General features: G+C 40.4%; 1 protein-coding gene across 3 annotated transcripts in view; it reads right to left on the bottom strand.

Moving 5' to 3' along the window:
- The window catches only part of KITLG (KIT ligand), a 95,290-nt gene extending 79,738 nt beyond the window's left edge, over nucleotides 1–15,552 (bottom strand). The window contains exon 1 of one of the 3 annotated variants that reach the window (XM_036018595.1): nucleotides 15,122–15,552. In XM_036018595.1, the coding sequence (XP_035874488.1) occupies nucleotides 15,122–15,136 (15 nt within the window). In that variant the 5' untranslated portion in view covers nucleotides 15,137–15,552. The remainder of the gene's footprint in view (nucleotides 1–15,121) is intronic. The other 2 variants (XM_036018596.1, XM_028532073.2) reach the window with 2 other exon arrangements.
- Between the last annotated feature and the right edge of the window lie 414 nt (nucleotides 15,553–15,966).

Genomic DNA, 15,966 nt, shown 5'->3' with positions numbered 1-15,966 from the left:
CTCCTTTTCAAAGCAGCTGCTCATCTGAGGACTCAAATGGAAGTGGAGGAAGAAATGTAAACAGGGAGACTGCTTGCAGAGCAAAGAGATTCTCCCACCATATGGGAGACAATGGGGACTAACTTACCAGGAAATAAAGAGAGGACCTTGTGAGCAGTGGATCCAGCTCAATGAAATTTAAAAGATAGGTTGCAGCTGCTGTAAGATTTAAGAGCCAAATCTGCACAAACCATTTTGCACATTTACTTCATGGCTTAATTTTGGAATGATATCTCCTCTTCTCATTTATGGTACTCTTTGGATATTCTTCAAAACTTGAAAAGCTCTGTGGGTGCCATAGAAATATTAACCTCCCAGGTCTACACCCAAACCCAAGAAGCTTACCTGGCCAACGACAACAACATAAAGGCCATGCTACAAGGTTGTATAACTTTAAAAATGTCAGGACTTTGAAAACTTGGCATCAAGAATAGCCCACAAGTGATTTTTTTAAGGATGTAAAATCTCGGCAATGTTACATTGGAGCACTGTATAATAAAGCAGCACTATTATTGCCTTGGTAGCTTCTGATCATAGATTAAATCTGTGTCCCCTAATCACAAGTGAATTTGAAAACATTTCTTGTTAATCCTCTAACTTCCTTCCTCCACACTTAAATATATCTTTGAACTTAAATACTGAAACATATAGTCTAAATTGCTTAATCACATATGTCTTAAATCCATAAATGTCATTCAGATTGGACCATCTAAAAATTCTTATCTTGTCATATTTCTGTCTTTCATCACTTGCTAGACAGAGATTATACATATCAGTATCCAAAACTACACAACATACTGACTGCCTTGTCCACTGCACTGGCTAACTATTAACCAGCACAAACTGTGGAAAGAAAATATGAAAGAAAGCATCTTGAAGAGGGGTGACCTGGGGGGAAGAATCCATTCACTGTATTTATCAGTCTTATAATTATACATCAAAAAACGCATCTAGGCAAATGGAGGAAGATGACAGTAGCACCAACACAAAGCAAGGGATTGGGAGGAGCACACAGCTCAGCTTTAATGTGAACTAACTGTGAGGTGCTGAGCAACTTGCTCAACCTCTCTAAGCCCATCTTCTCCTTCCATAAAATTGAATCATCACAGACCACCCTCTCAGGTGGAGAGAATTAAGAGATAGAGCACAGAACAAACACACTTAGGTGGGAAACTGGCACATCAAATGAGCATCAGAATCAACATTTTCTTCATCATTATCAACAGTACTATGCCCTAAAATCTTTTCTGTCTTATAAATCCTTCACACATCTTACATGAGCAAGCACCAACTAGTACTTGCCATTCAACCACTGTGTCATGTCCTTAAAGACAGCAAGCAACTTGTTCTACCCACATCTCTTTTAAGTCTACCCTCTTCCAAAACCCAGGTGGCCCATTTATGATTTCTCTCTCTGAACAGAGTAATATTGGAATGATTGGGTTCATATGGAGCAGCGGTGCATGTGTAGTTATATTTGTTTCCTACTGTCATCAGTGCATAACAGTAATGTCCTCCTACCTTCCACGTCACCCTCTTTGCTATCAAGCATGTGTCAACAAAGTCAGCAAACATAAACTTGTGAAATACCTAAATCCATGCTACTAATGCTAAGGGATGTTCAGAATGCTGATTGACAGTAAAAGATTCTGCCAAAAATATACCTGGCATGATCCATTAACTCCTAGTTTGGTTCAGAAAGTCTTTACCAAGATTTGAGTGCTGAGGCACCAGCTGGGGGTACCAACATGAGGCAATTTAGCCAGATAGGTAAGTAAAAAGATAATTTCAAGATGTTTTAAGCACACATTTTTTTTTAATGCTATAGGAGCATGGGGTGGGGTCACTACACACAGTGTGGGTGGGGACAGGGAAGAAGGGCAAACGGACTTCAGGAAGGGCTTCTGACAGGAGGACCCACCTCAGCCAGATAACTGGAGAGGCTCTCAGGGCCTTCGAGGCTGAGGGCAGTGTGGTGGGCATCTCACTGTACCACTGTTCCTAGTCAGGTGATGCTGGAATGAAATTTACCACTCAGGGGGTGGTAGAGATCAGCACCAGCCAAGTCATAAACAACCTGTACAACTGCTTGAGGGTTTGGACTTTACCCTGCAGGTAATGCAGTCACTAGGAATTTTAACCAAGGTAGGTACATTGTCAGACTTCCATTATAACTCTAGACTGTACACATTAGAGAGAATCTTTAAAATTACAGAATTCACCATTCATTTTGTTGGATAATAAAATGAATGGCCCCAGAGGGACTAAACCATCAACACCACATAGCTGAATTCAGAACAGGGATCTCCCGTGCTGTCAGCAAGGTCTTCCGACCTCCCTACATCACCCTTCAAATGTCAGGGCACACATTTTCAGGGGAACATGCAAAATTAAGCCCCTCTGTAACCCAGCTCTTCTAACCAATTTATAAAAATAATACATGCCAATGAATCTGTGTCATTCTCCCTTGGGTCTTAAAAGAATGAACTTTAAGCATTTTTTTCTGGTTCTCATTTAAAAGAGATTTCACTTCTTAATTTTACAGTCTCGGTTCAAGTTTCTGTGTTAGATCCTACTCCATACAGAAACCAAAATTACTTCACACATTTGCACCTTCTTGGGTTGGTAACTTCATTGTTGAGGTAGCACTAGTCAAAGATTCAGTCAAGGAACCTGCAGAAACAGCCCTTAAATGATACAATGTCAGAAAACAGCTTCTGTTTTCACAAGTGCTTCAACAACTCCACACTCCATCAAAAGGAACGTAACAGTTGAATGTTTTGTCAAAGAGCAGAACGCTTGTTTACCTGAAGTAATGGACTGATCAAAGGACCTTGCGTCTCTCTTGATGGATAGGAAACTCACTCAAAGACTGACCTGGATAATCAATCAATCCCTTAAACTCTAAACACAGTCACTCATAAGAAAATAAACCCTGAATTCATAATGAAGACAACCCCTATCTGTTGACCATACATACTTACCTAGTTCAACACGTGTCTCTCCCCTCTCCCCCAAAAAGACTGTAAGTGTGCAATGAATTTTCCAGCAGCTAACATTTAACTAGGGTTTCTGGGTGTCTGGAATGGTGCTCGCCCTTCTCATGTACTGGCTCCTTTAATCCTCACAACTACCTAAGGAGTTAGACATTATTATAAACCTCATTTTACAAATGAAAAAATCAAAATGTTAGAAAAATTAAGTCACTCAAAGTCATCCAATTTGAAGAGGTAACTCCAGATCTGAGTCTGCAAAGCTGTTAAGACATACTATATATGAAGTAGTTTTAGGCTTATTTTGGAAGACATTAATAAACACAGTTTTCATGAATTTATAAAGTTTGGATTTTTCACCACTCAAAGCTCAGAATGATATGACTCTAGGCCTCCGAATGAAACAGCCTGGTCTCCAGAGAACTGCTCTATCAATTACCTCTGTCTCTCACCACTTTTGAGACAGCCAAGACGTGTGTCAGCATCCTTAGTTCAAAGGCCCACACTACCCGCGAGCCAGACCCTGCACTAATCTCAGTTCACGGTTACACAATCCTGTTTCCCATAAGCGCCCTTAATCTCTCAGGGCTTTTCAATGACCGCAGGTTTTAAATTATTATAGCCATCCCACAAAAGCAGCAAAGGGACAGATTAGACAGTCTGACATGTGTTGATCCGTCTGCTGGCATAATCCAGTCTCTAAACACTAGCGACACCACTTACTGAACATCAGTTCTGGGTCAATTTCCATACATTATCTCGTATAATAATTCTTCTGACTACACACTAGGGCCCCTTTATACACATGAGGACATCAGGGCCCAGAGCAAGAAAGTAAATAACGTGAGCCTGGTCTTGGTGACTAATGGAGCTGGGACTTAGGCCACATCTGGCTCACTTCAAAGCCCATACTGCTTCAGGTGTCTGTGAGGTCATTGGGTCAAACATTTTGCACAGACATGTTAGGTCTGAAAAATGCTTTTCTATAATAGTAAAAATCTGTGAGTGACAGCCACAAAGCAAGTAAACAGTACATCTATGTTTAAAACGTGAAAAAGGGAAGAAACCAAAAAAGGAGGGAGGGGGTGAAGGAAGCAGAGGACAGTGGGGGAAGGAGGGAGAGAGGAAAGCTGCGAAGTCTTATTAGCCCATTTTACAGAAGAGGAAATTCAGTTAAGAAAAGGTGAAGCGAAGTTAAACAATTTGCCTGAGATCTCTTAGCAAGCTAGAGTCAAGCCAGAGGTAAAACCAATGTCCTTTTGACAGAAAAGCTATGCTCCTTCCATTCTCCCTTGACAAGAGGCTATATTTCTGTCAAAGCTAAAAATGACTTCTCCTCCCAGATAAGGCAAAGCAGGAAATTACTCACCAATTCATGGGGAAGACTCATATTTGGGGCCTCTCAATTTTTATACCAGAATTAGAAAGTTTAGCAATGCAGGCTCACGGTCCAGACTGCCGGCCTGGTTCAGAAGCCAGCTCCTGCACATATTAGCTCTGCGACCTTGGGCACGTTGATAGGAAGAAGTAACTTCGCTCTAGGTAAACTATCTTGAGATTATAATTATACACATTTAGCTCTTTTTCAGTTTCTGTTATAGTAGGGAATGAAAGCTATCAAATTATTCAAGACTAAAGCAAATTGAAAGCCTGAGTTATTTGGATAAATGGCTTCACCTTTCCCTTCCATTCAGACAGTGGAGACTTCTAATTAAAGTCACTTTCTTTAAGAAAGAAGACATCACGATTGATAAGCTTGCCATTTGTTTAATGCTAATAATAATAGTAAACATTTATTTAGTATTTCCTGTGTGTCAAACACTGGGCCACGGGCTTTTTTTGTGGACAATTTCATTTAGTCTTCATAACCACCTTTGAGGAGGGTCCTATCACTGTCCATATTTTGAAAGATGTAAAAACTGATGCTCCGAGATTTTGCGCCACACCAGCCAAAGCAGGCTGTTTGGTTCATCACACCTCTGCTGTGTTGTCTCCTTCATCTGCATTCAGATGCTGCCAGGACCTTTTAGCTGACACTTTCATTTCCATTAAACTGATGAGTAAGTCACATAGCGATGCGGCCGACAAGAGTGTTCCAATAGTCATTTGTTTAAAAAATCATAATGTCAAAGCAGACAATAAATTACAAAGCAAAGGTCATAACTTAAGTGGCTGGGAGTTTTAAAAACCAGACATAAGTGTAATTTTCCAATATGCTTACTGTCACTTAAAGTTGTCTTTGAAAACAGCATGAAAATAAGGTTAGAACCAATTGATTAAAATGGTCCTTGAAGCGTCTTTTATTTAAAAAATTTATTTTTAAACATAATTTTTAAATACTTTAAAACCTGCCCTATGCCAACAAAAATATAATTGTATTTGAAAGACGCCAACTTTCAGCAGTAATTCTTAATTCCATAACGCAAAATGTCATTTTCCAGTTTATTAGGGGCCTCCTTTGCAAGAAAGCGTAGAGACAGGGCAGTTATTCGACAGCTAAGGAGACTGAGGTGGCAGAAGCTGGTGACAGGCCCAGGGGCCCTGCCTTGGGTACGTGTGGGACTTAGGAGCTGGCTCAGAAGCTACCTGTCACTCACCCAGAAACTCAGCTTCCTGTCTCAGTCTTCCCAGATAAAACTAAAAGCTATTGTCTCCACACACAATTTTTAAAGCTCGCACCATACAGATTGTATGTACATGTATGCACACCTAAACATAGGTGCATGTTACTGAAGTGGTTACGCTGAATCTAGTGTTTAGAATTCAACAGCCTTTTCTCCAAAGCTAAGATCTTCCGCTTAATTGCTTTTTTTTTTCCTTCTAATCTTGGGCAAGTTTTCTTAATCTCTGTGAACTTTACATTCCTTATTTGTTTTAAAATATGGTATCAATCATAGCATATACTTCATAACACTTTTTGTGCTAGAATCAAATGAGATATACCTGTGCAGTGTGTGGCCCAGTACCTTATCGTGGTGAGTAATCACAAATACCTATTAACTTATTACCTACTCTTATTATTTCCTTATTCAATAAGTTGCTTTCTCTTTTTAAGCTGCTTGTCTTTGGTCTATCTTGTATAACTGTTTCCTTTCACAGTAAGGAGAGAAAGGTAAAGGAGATAAAATAGGAAGAAAAATTTGTTTAATTTACTAAGAGTACTCATGAGTGTTAAAGAGGTAGATAACATAAATAAGAAAGTTAAAAGTATTAATCTCTGAGGATTATTTTAATACATTTATTCATGCAAAGGCAGAAATTGCTAACAGTGAATTTATTTCTTACAGCATATGATTTGCTGTAATATTTCATGAGTCATTATTCTAGTAGAGAAGGAAATGATTATTTATTAAGTGCTAGTCCCTGTGCCCTTATACTGTCTGTCTCAATCAACACTACTAATAGGTAGTTATCTCTGCACTCATTTTGAAGACTGGGGAAATAGAGTTTGGAGAGAAACACCTACTGAAGGTCACACAGCTAGTCCGTGGCAACACCAGTACTACAACTGAACCATAACTCAATCCAGTGCTTTCTGTTTCCTCACATAGCCTCCAGTTTCCCTTAGTAAATGATATTGCATATTTGGGGAAAATAATGCTGTAAACAGTGAACAAAGTAGCCTTTCAATCATCACAAAAGAGCCAGCACAGTAGTTAAAAATTTGCCCTGTTTTAAAAAAAGAAAGAAAAAAAAGCTTCAAAAAATGCATCAGCACATAACAACCTGAATCGCTTATTTATTCCTTCCACAACACATTATCTAATATAAGCCACTTTGCCAAGCAACTGGAATCATGAAACTTTTTTTGTCCAAATTCTAAAACTGGCAGCTGCTTTTAATATCTGAATTTTATTTGTTTTTGATTCAATGTTCCTGTAAACAGAGTCTGAATAGTTGAGGTAGTGAATAAGCCACACTAATGCGCTGTGGCTGTTCCAGATTAATCTATTGGGTGTTAATCTTGGCAATGAACACTTGGAGTTGGCAGGGGCAAGACCTTATCTGAGTTTCCTCATCTCTGAAATGGGATTTAAAAACATCGTACCTACCTCCCAGAAGAAAAGTTCTACCAATTAATTAATCTTGAAAATGTTTTCTACTGAGTGCCACTATGGTATGATCTTACTATCAGGGTGATTTTATTTTATAAAACATTGATGGAAAGCCCTGGCTGGCATAGCTCAGTGGATTGAGCGCGGGCTGTGAACCAAAGTGTCACAGGTTTGATTCCCAGTCAGGGTACATGCCTGGGTTGCAGGCCATAATCCCCAGCAACCCCACATTGATGTTTCTCTCTCTCTCTCTCTCTTTCTCCCTCCCTTCCTTCTCTAAAAATAAATAAATAAAAACTTAAAAAAAACATTGATGGAAACTCTTTAAAATGGCTGTACATTTAAATGTCAAAATCTAACACAAAAAACAGTAAATTCCATTTCTTCACGCTGAATGATTTACATGTGACACTTGTACAGAAGCGGAACAATAAATGGTCAAGTCCTTTTTGGATCTAAAAGCCTATTTCAATTGTCTAAGAATAAAAAAAGATTCAAGTTTCAAATAGGACAAAAGGAAGTCCACTATTTTCTAGGTATTGTTAATATGTCATGGCATATCATAAAAATACCTGTACTAAAGTTTTAAAAATGCTTTCCTGGGAAGAGGTTAAGAATATTTTTTAATGTTATAATTTGTTGCAAAAACAATGAAAGAATGATATAAACCCTATTTTGTAGTGCTTTTATAGATAGAATTAATTTTATCCAATATTAAAAACAGGCTACTAACCCCTCTTTCATTTTTTCATGAGTATTTTCTAACTCCATTACCACTGCATTTTAGTGCCCATTTTGAACCACCTGGAGGCAGAAAGGACAAGCCAGGCACCCCATCTAACAAGCAAAAATACGTGTTCGGGTCAATCCTTCACAGAACACGTCAGAGATCTCTGGGTAGGGCTGGCTGAACAGAGCAGCTTTCTAAATTGCAAGAGATCCAAACTAAAATGATCACAGAGGGTTTAGTTGGTCATCGAAAATGGGAATCCTTAATGTGTTGACTATTTCAGAAGCATTAAATTACAGGTTTACAAAGAACCATAAACAATGGTGTGTGACTGCTGAGGTTTGTATTGCCATCCTTGGGTTCTCTACATCATATTAGAAATCATTTTATATGAAACACGTCTACCCTTTCTCTCTCCCCTTCATCTAAGTTTCAGCAGTTAACATAAATTGTAACAGTCATCCATATGGATGACACATGGCAGGAAAGGAGCAAGGACTTTTTACAACACAACCCACTTTGTCTCCTTGGAAATCAAGGAACCCATGTGTTTTCACAAGGCACTTGTCTTGAAAAGTGTTGAGAAAGGGACTCGCAGTAAGCAGTGGGAAAACTCAGCACAAGGGAATCCCTCACCATAGACAGCCACTATTAAATTGGAATTTTTAGAGGTAATCTGGTTTATTCAAATACCCTTTAAGGCCACATTCTAATCCAGTTATGAGACGCACTTAAATGGAAAAGTTGTTGGCTTCAGAGATTTTATGTTAAGTTGAAAGAGAGACAAAAGTTCTAAATACCCACAGTGCTTTTGTCCAGGTGAACTTCTGCTAGTGAAAGGGCAACAGACTGTGTGTAAACAAGGCAAACACAAAGCTCCCCACCCGCACTGCTGTTCTCTGTCCTCCCAGATCTGCAGCCTGGCACATTATGCAGTGCAGGTGCCCTTTCTGCAAAAAGGAAAGAGGCTGGGGCTTTCTTTTTCAAGTGAACGCTGACTTTGCTCTTGCTCTTTTCTTTTGTGCCCTTTTGCATTATCACCCTAGAGAGTAAAGGCATACTTTGCAAGGAAACTGCCCAATTTTTGAACTGCTGTATGTGCACCCAGAAAACAGAAAAGGCACCCTAACTGCACCCTTGAAGACCACGTTTTAATCAGAAGCACTCTAAGCCCCAAGTCAACAGCTACACCTGCAAAGCCAAGTGCTGAATTCCTGCACACAGATAACCGAACTCTTTTTGATAGTCTGGGTCAATGCCTCAGTTCTGAACTTTGTATCGGTGGATAGCTCTCTAGACTCTGCCTGCAATTAGAGGAGAACAGTGTTATTGTCATTGTCACTGCTCAATTTTCTGAGGAATTCATGGTCTCTCGGCTGGAGTGCAGCCGATCTTTCAATAGTGTTGTGTCAACAATGAGATAAGGACTCTCTGTGGCTTCTGGCTGCTAAGGAAAACCTGCTGCTGATGACTGGGCTTGCCCCAACTTTCAGCTGATTTCAGCTCTAGAGTGAAGCTAAGGAAAGGAGGTAGGTGAGAGGTGTTCCTGAGAAGGTACTGGACCTGCAAAAGTCCTCAGCAATGTGTCCTCCACTGGAACTGTCTCTCTCTGAGACAGAGAAGAGCTGTTCCCTCCTTTTCCAGCCCATGTTTTCAGCTGTGGACCCCTCCTCTTGACTGTCTTCTGAGAACTAATGCTAGGGCGTGATCCAGAATGCTACTAAAATTCAGTGACTTGCCCAAGACTTGCCTAAGACTCAGTGACTGTGGCCACTGGAGCAAGTGCCAAATGCAGGACCCATTCATTCCTCTGATTCTCCCCACTAATGCTCTGTCTACTGCATGATCAGATTCTCTCCATTTCTGCTGCATGTGCACCAATACTGGAGACTGCAAGAACAGAAAAGACAAGTAAACACAGGGAGGCATTCATTACCTTTCGTTAGCCTATCTCCTCTGGCTGTCTGACTTTACCCTGTGACCCCTTCTCACTTAGAGAAATTGAAGATCAGAGGAAAGAAAGTAAAGATCCTCTTCAACAATGGATATTGCTGAAATAGGAAAGTATAAATATCATTTTTGTTAGAAATATCAAGTAACAGGTGAAATGACTAAAAGGAGAACAGTCTAAATTTAAACCTCCTTTCTTCTCATTGGCTGGTTCATAATCATAAAACAATGGTTGTAATTTGTATTCACACCAAAGCAATGGCTACATAAAATTCAAAACCAAAAAAGGCTTAAATGCCATGTGATTCAAACCTCTATTTTACTAGTATCTTTGAAATAGAAAATTTTAGAACTTGAAGGCACTTAGAAATCACCTAGTCCTACTTCTCATTTTACAGTTGAGGAAACTGAGGTTTGGAGAGATTCCAACTTCTTCCCAAAGCCATAAACCTCTCCAAGTCAATGTGGTAGCCTAGAAAAACAGTGAAATGCAGCCAAAAGACAAAGAGACCAACATAAAGAATAGTCTTCCTTTAGATGACATATATTGAGATCTTAATAACAGAATCATGAGACCTAATTACATGAAAAACATAGCCCACCCCTGCCCGCCACCCTCCACCCCCCGCACAGGGGGGCCATCACCTCTGTTTGTTTGTTTGTTTGTTTGTGATAATAACAATTTTCTCAAACTCCCAGCCCCTGTAAATGGTTTTTCCTGTGCCCATAATTAAGTAAAAAGGCAAAAGCATTTTGCTGCATCTATAAATAAGTAAGAATACAGCCAATGGTTTCTATGAGACAAAGTCTATACAAAGTAACCTTGAAAACAGCATATATTATAAAAGCCTCCTGGTGTTGCTTCACTTTGTTTCATAAATTGTTCTGACTATGCAGGTGACACACCCAAAAACAGTTCCCTGCAGCTGCTCATTCAAGAACTAAGAAAAAAAGATAAGAGATCACTCCTAATAGATTTACATGCAAGTTCCTTCCCCTAATTTACAAAAGGGAACATAAGGTAATCGAGAAAAGAAAAAAAAAATCTCTCAAACCTGCATAATGGATAAAAAATGTCACTGCTTGTTGCCTGGGAAAGACAATAAAGACACCCTGCAGAAATGAATGCATGGCCTCACTCAGAAGAGCAAGTGCAAGAACGGAAGGGATAGAAGCTAAGTCTCTGGCCTAAAATAAAATTAACCCTCAGCATCATACAAGGGGAAAAAAGAAAGCAAGAGTGTGGAAATATGGAAGTGAATCAGAGGTGGCAATAATATTTCCATTTTCTGTTTCTGTTTTCAATTCTACTTCATTCGTTTTCATTTATAAAGAAACACTCTAAAGAATTTAACATCCCTCATGTCACACATAGCCTTTGTTTTCATACATTCCTAGTTTGATGTGTACTAACTTATCTATAAACAGATATCAGCCTATAATGGGTGGCATTGAACACACACATTCAGATTTATGAAAGCTTGGTCTCTGATCTTTGCTGGTTAAACATCCTCCACCTGCAATAGCTAGTTTTTGTTTGGGCTGTAAGTTAGCCAGCAGGCAATTTTCTTCTCAGGAACAATAAATTCAGAGTATAACTACAGTAAGCCACTGTGCTGAGATAAAGATGTATAAAAAATTGTGTTTAATCCTTACAACCACTCTGTGACAAAACTCTTTATTACTATTTTATAACCACTGTACAGATTACAAAATGGAATTTCCAACAAATTTAACCATTTTCCCAAGGTCATTTGTCTCACCAGTAATAAAAGAAGAATTAGAATCTAACTCTTTAAAAGCTAGAGCCTAGGATCTTTCCACTACATCTGAGGTGCTCCCTAGACATGAATGGGGAAGGGCACAGGGGGAGTGGGGTTCAACAGAACATACCTAAAACCTCCAATATTCAGGGATTTGGGCAGAGATTTTTTTATATTATTTCTAGTGATGGAAAGATTTCAATCACAAAGTATTAAAGAACAAATGTGACTCAATTTGCTATGTTCAAATCAGCAGTTAGACATAAATAAAATTTAGCAATTTTAATTGGTTGGCTCAGACCTTCAGATTTCCATATGGTTATTTTCCTTGTTTTATGTTAAATGTAATTGACTTAGCACTTGAGTTTTAAAATCTTGCCAGAATGTGTCAATTAAAAACTACACAAAATAGAATTATTCAAAGCACACATTCCAAATTGAGTGATTTTAAGGATAAGGTGAAAAAAATGCTCTTTTCATAAATGTGGGTTTTCCCCCCTACAAACTTGCATTATCACCCAGATGGCAAAGTTCATACAGACAAAAGAGACATATTTTCTTGGAACAATAAAGCTAACAAGCATTCTATTTGCTTCTCTGAGAACTAACGTATACCTAAAACGACCTCTTCTACACTGATTGCAAGATGAATTTTTTCTTAATATTTTTAAAACTGACAGCAATAAGGAAAACTCCCATAAACCATCTCAAAACTAAAATGTAAGTACATCAATACATATGGTGCCAGGCCTATTAAATTGATTGTATTTTTTAAAACAGTCTTTAAAAAATATTCTGCCCAACTGCTATTTAATATACTACCATATCAGAATATTACATTGAAATAACCAATTATACATTGAAATAGATGTTCTCTCTGAACCTAGGTCACAATTCCCTTCAAACTGTAAAATCACACAAAATGAATAAAATGCCATCAGAAATCTTAAAAAGGCAAAATGCATTCATTTCTGTACACTTATTATGGTTAAGTTTATTGTTGTAAATGATCCTCATAGCTATTATTTATGTAATTATTTTCTTAATGCTAAGGTCCATTACACGTGCTAAATATGTAAAAGAATCATTTATTGAACCCCAATTAATTGCTAATGGAATTTTCACACTTATTTAGCTTGACTGAAAGGCCATAATGTTTGGTGTACCCATGATTCTTGGAGAACTGCATAATTAAATTAAAGTTTACTATTATTATTACTATTATTAAATCCTAATTTTATGTCTTGGGTAATGGGAGAGCACAAAACTGTTTGCCTAAAAGTAGAACTCTCCTATTGAGGCCATCTTTATAAATGACCATTTAAACTACCGATATAATAGGTATTCCTCACTGGCAAGGATATCATTAAATTCTGTAGAACAATTCATCTTCTTAGTGCCTGATTTCCTTATGCCACTCTCCATTCATACAGAGTTGCATAGAAAATTTCTTGTAACTTTTGGATTGGAAAAACATAGTAATATGAATGAGGATCTAATCTACCTCCCCATTTCCACAGATTATTTTATTGACTTCATGCTATTTCTAGTGTCCTCTTTTCAGTGGCATGAATGTAGAATTGCTAGAAGTACCCTTAAAGGAAACTCTGAAGGTCATTAGATCCCAGGCAATGAATGGCTTCATTTAACAAGGGCACTGCCCTCCTATGCCTGCAAGTCCTTTAACATCAGCAAGTTCCCCCAAAGGGCTTGCACTTTAACTTGGTCTGAGCAGGTCACATTTCTAAAATACTTAGCTGTCTCAAAAGTCCCTGGTCGGCAGCGCTGTTACTAATGCCATAGCGTTTGGGGCTAGACTGACCTCTTTCTAGTGTTCAGTGGAATGATTCCATGTAATCAGATTTACACAGCCGTATAATCAAAGTGAGAAAGGAGATTACAGAGCTCACATTTGTTTTGAAAAGCTAAGGTGCAAGGATCATCTATCCTACTAACTCTCAAAGTGACATGATAGTAGTCGCCCCCCTTTGGAGTGTTGGTCATTAACCTGATCTGTCTCCAGTGCTCTTGTTTAAATAGGAAGGTTTAGGCTTTTTTCCTGAACTAGTAGATAGAGAATTCTCCACCCAGATCTCACCACTACCATTCATGTGAGCAGATGCTACTGTATATTAAGAAATTGGTTCTGTGCCCTAGCTTATTATTCCTACAAAGCAGGAACCTTGTACAAATCAAGTAATTACAGTGAAACTTCTCTTTAGTTGCCAGTCTTTTTGCACTTGCCTTTCAACAGTACACTGTGGTGCTCCCAGGTGTGGCCTTCAATGCCCTGACTATAATCCAACCTGCTTTCAAGAGAGGAATGTGCACTCTCTTCCTCTCCTCTTTGGCTGCTGCCCTGGAAACTACACAAACCTTTCTGCCAGACAATGTCCCTTCCCCCTGCCCTTTGCTACACCAATGCATTGGGCTTCATAATAAATGTGTACATTTCCCAAGCCTAGATGTCTATTTTAAATACGAAACGGGTCATTTAATACAGCATTTTGCGCACATTGACGCCTTCATTCTGAACTGACGATTTGTACAGATCCCCGATTTCCCTTTTCCCCCAACACTTCTACCCCTTCGACACATTTCAGGAATTGCAATCTTCGATAGAACCTCTGGGGGATGCAAGGGCAGCCTCACCCAATCCAGGCAGATACACACAGTTCCAAAGAGGAGACGTGAAAAGGAGTAAGAACTGCAGTAGTGAAAAGAACTGTGGATAGGAGTACCGTGGGGGCCCTTCCTAAGTCACAAGACACTTATCTGCTTCAAGAGGAAAAAATCTAATTGTAACCCTGGGCGGTGCTTTACCCAGTGGTTAAGTGCATAGTAAAACATTTAGCAGCACTAAAATTACCTCAATAACTATTATTAGAGATGCCTATTTAAAAAAAGAAAAAGAACGAAACTTTCTCTTCTGTATTAGAAAAAGGTAGGTGCTGTGTGAAGGTATTAACCTATCTAGAGCTCTCTGGGGAGCTCCCCCAGAGCTGCAAAACCGGCAAATGCTGCAGGAGGCCAAGTTTCCCCCGAGGACTGAGCAGGTTCTTTGCCCCTTGGAGCGCTGCTGCTAAGGAACTCGGGGTTGGCTTCGCTCAGGCGGTAGCACCGGCGTTCCCACGAACCCCGCGCCCACCTCGAGGCTGCACAGAAATCTGGGTGCCAGAGCCAGCAAGCGAGTGAGCGTGACGTACGGGGAGCTGTTTTGTAATCTCCCGGAATCCAAGGGAAAATGTCTCCCGTGCAAAGACCTGCCTTTCCGTGATAGCAAACTCTCCGATCAAAGAGCAAATCCTTCCTCCTTACAGGAACTGCTGTTCCCAACTGACAGCTCCAAACTTAACGGCTGCGGCAGCAAACTTGGCACAAGCTCCCTCTCATCACCTCCACTCCTCTCTCCGGCTCACACGGCCGGGATGGCTCGGCCTCACACGCTACACCCGCCTCCACCGCACTTCCTTGGCTGGAAGGGTGGGCTCAGATCCGCACACCCAGGCATCCGGGGCAAGGACGCGCTGGCCTCCGGGTGCGATTTTCTTGGAGAGCTAGCTAGCTAGCTCTCGGGCGTGCCCTACTCACTTGTGTCTTCTTCATAAGGAAAGGCAGTGCTGTGATCCAGCCCAGGCAGCGGTGTGGCGACTCCGTTTAGCTGTTCTGGAGCTCCAGCATATTGCACGAGCAGCGGCTGCAGATAGTCCACGCATTGGATAGCCCGGAGCGCAGCGCTCTTTCCGTGGCCCGTGCTTCGCCCGGCACACCCAGTCTGGCGCGAAGCAGCGAATGAAACTCAGTCCAGCGCTCGGCCAGCACTTTTATATAGCTCCCTCCCGCCTGCTCTGGACACGCCTCCTTCCCTTCCGGAGCCCGGGGTAAGCGAGTCCCGGCGCTGGGAGAAGACTCCGGAGGGGTGTCAGAGCACTGTGAGCACCCCACAAGTTGGACAGATCAAGCCAAGAGCATCCTCTTTCCATGGGGCCCCGGATGGGCACCGCCGGGAGGTCACCAGGGCTCAGGGGCACCGAAGGCAAAGCTTAACAAACTGCAGCCACAGCATGGGCTGCGGGCGCAGTGAGTCCCAGAACGGCTTCTCGGCCGTGTTCGGGGACTCACCTGGTGCCGCCCAGACGAAATACCATGAGTGTTGGCAAAGGCAGTGAGCTCCCTCTTTTAAGCAGAAGTGATTCAGAAGAGGAGTCCACTAGAAGCCGAGCAAATAATTCACCTCGTTCCCTTCAGAAAAATTGTTAAGGGACTTAATTAGCTTGGTCTTACCCTTCTTAATTTTTTTTAACAATTACTTTGGTGAGTGAATATTTAACAATTAAAGGAATTGTTGACTCTGTTAAGTATTACTAAGGGAAATTTTATTTTCCGAAGAACTCACTCTCTGTTTCTGTAGACATTAAGATCGAAAGAGAAGTGAT

The sequence above is a fragment of the Phyllostomus discolor genome, chromosome 2, assembly GCF_004126475.2.
Source record: "Phyllostomus discolor isolate MPI-MPIP mPhyDis1 chromosome 2, mPhyDis1.pri.v3, whole genome shotgun sequence".
NCBI lineage: Eukaryota > Metazoa > Chordata > Mammalia > Chiroptera > Phyllostomidae > Phyllostomus > Phyllostomus discolor.
This window is presented reverse-complemented; position numbering and strand designations above follow the sequence as displayed.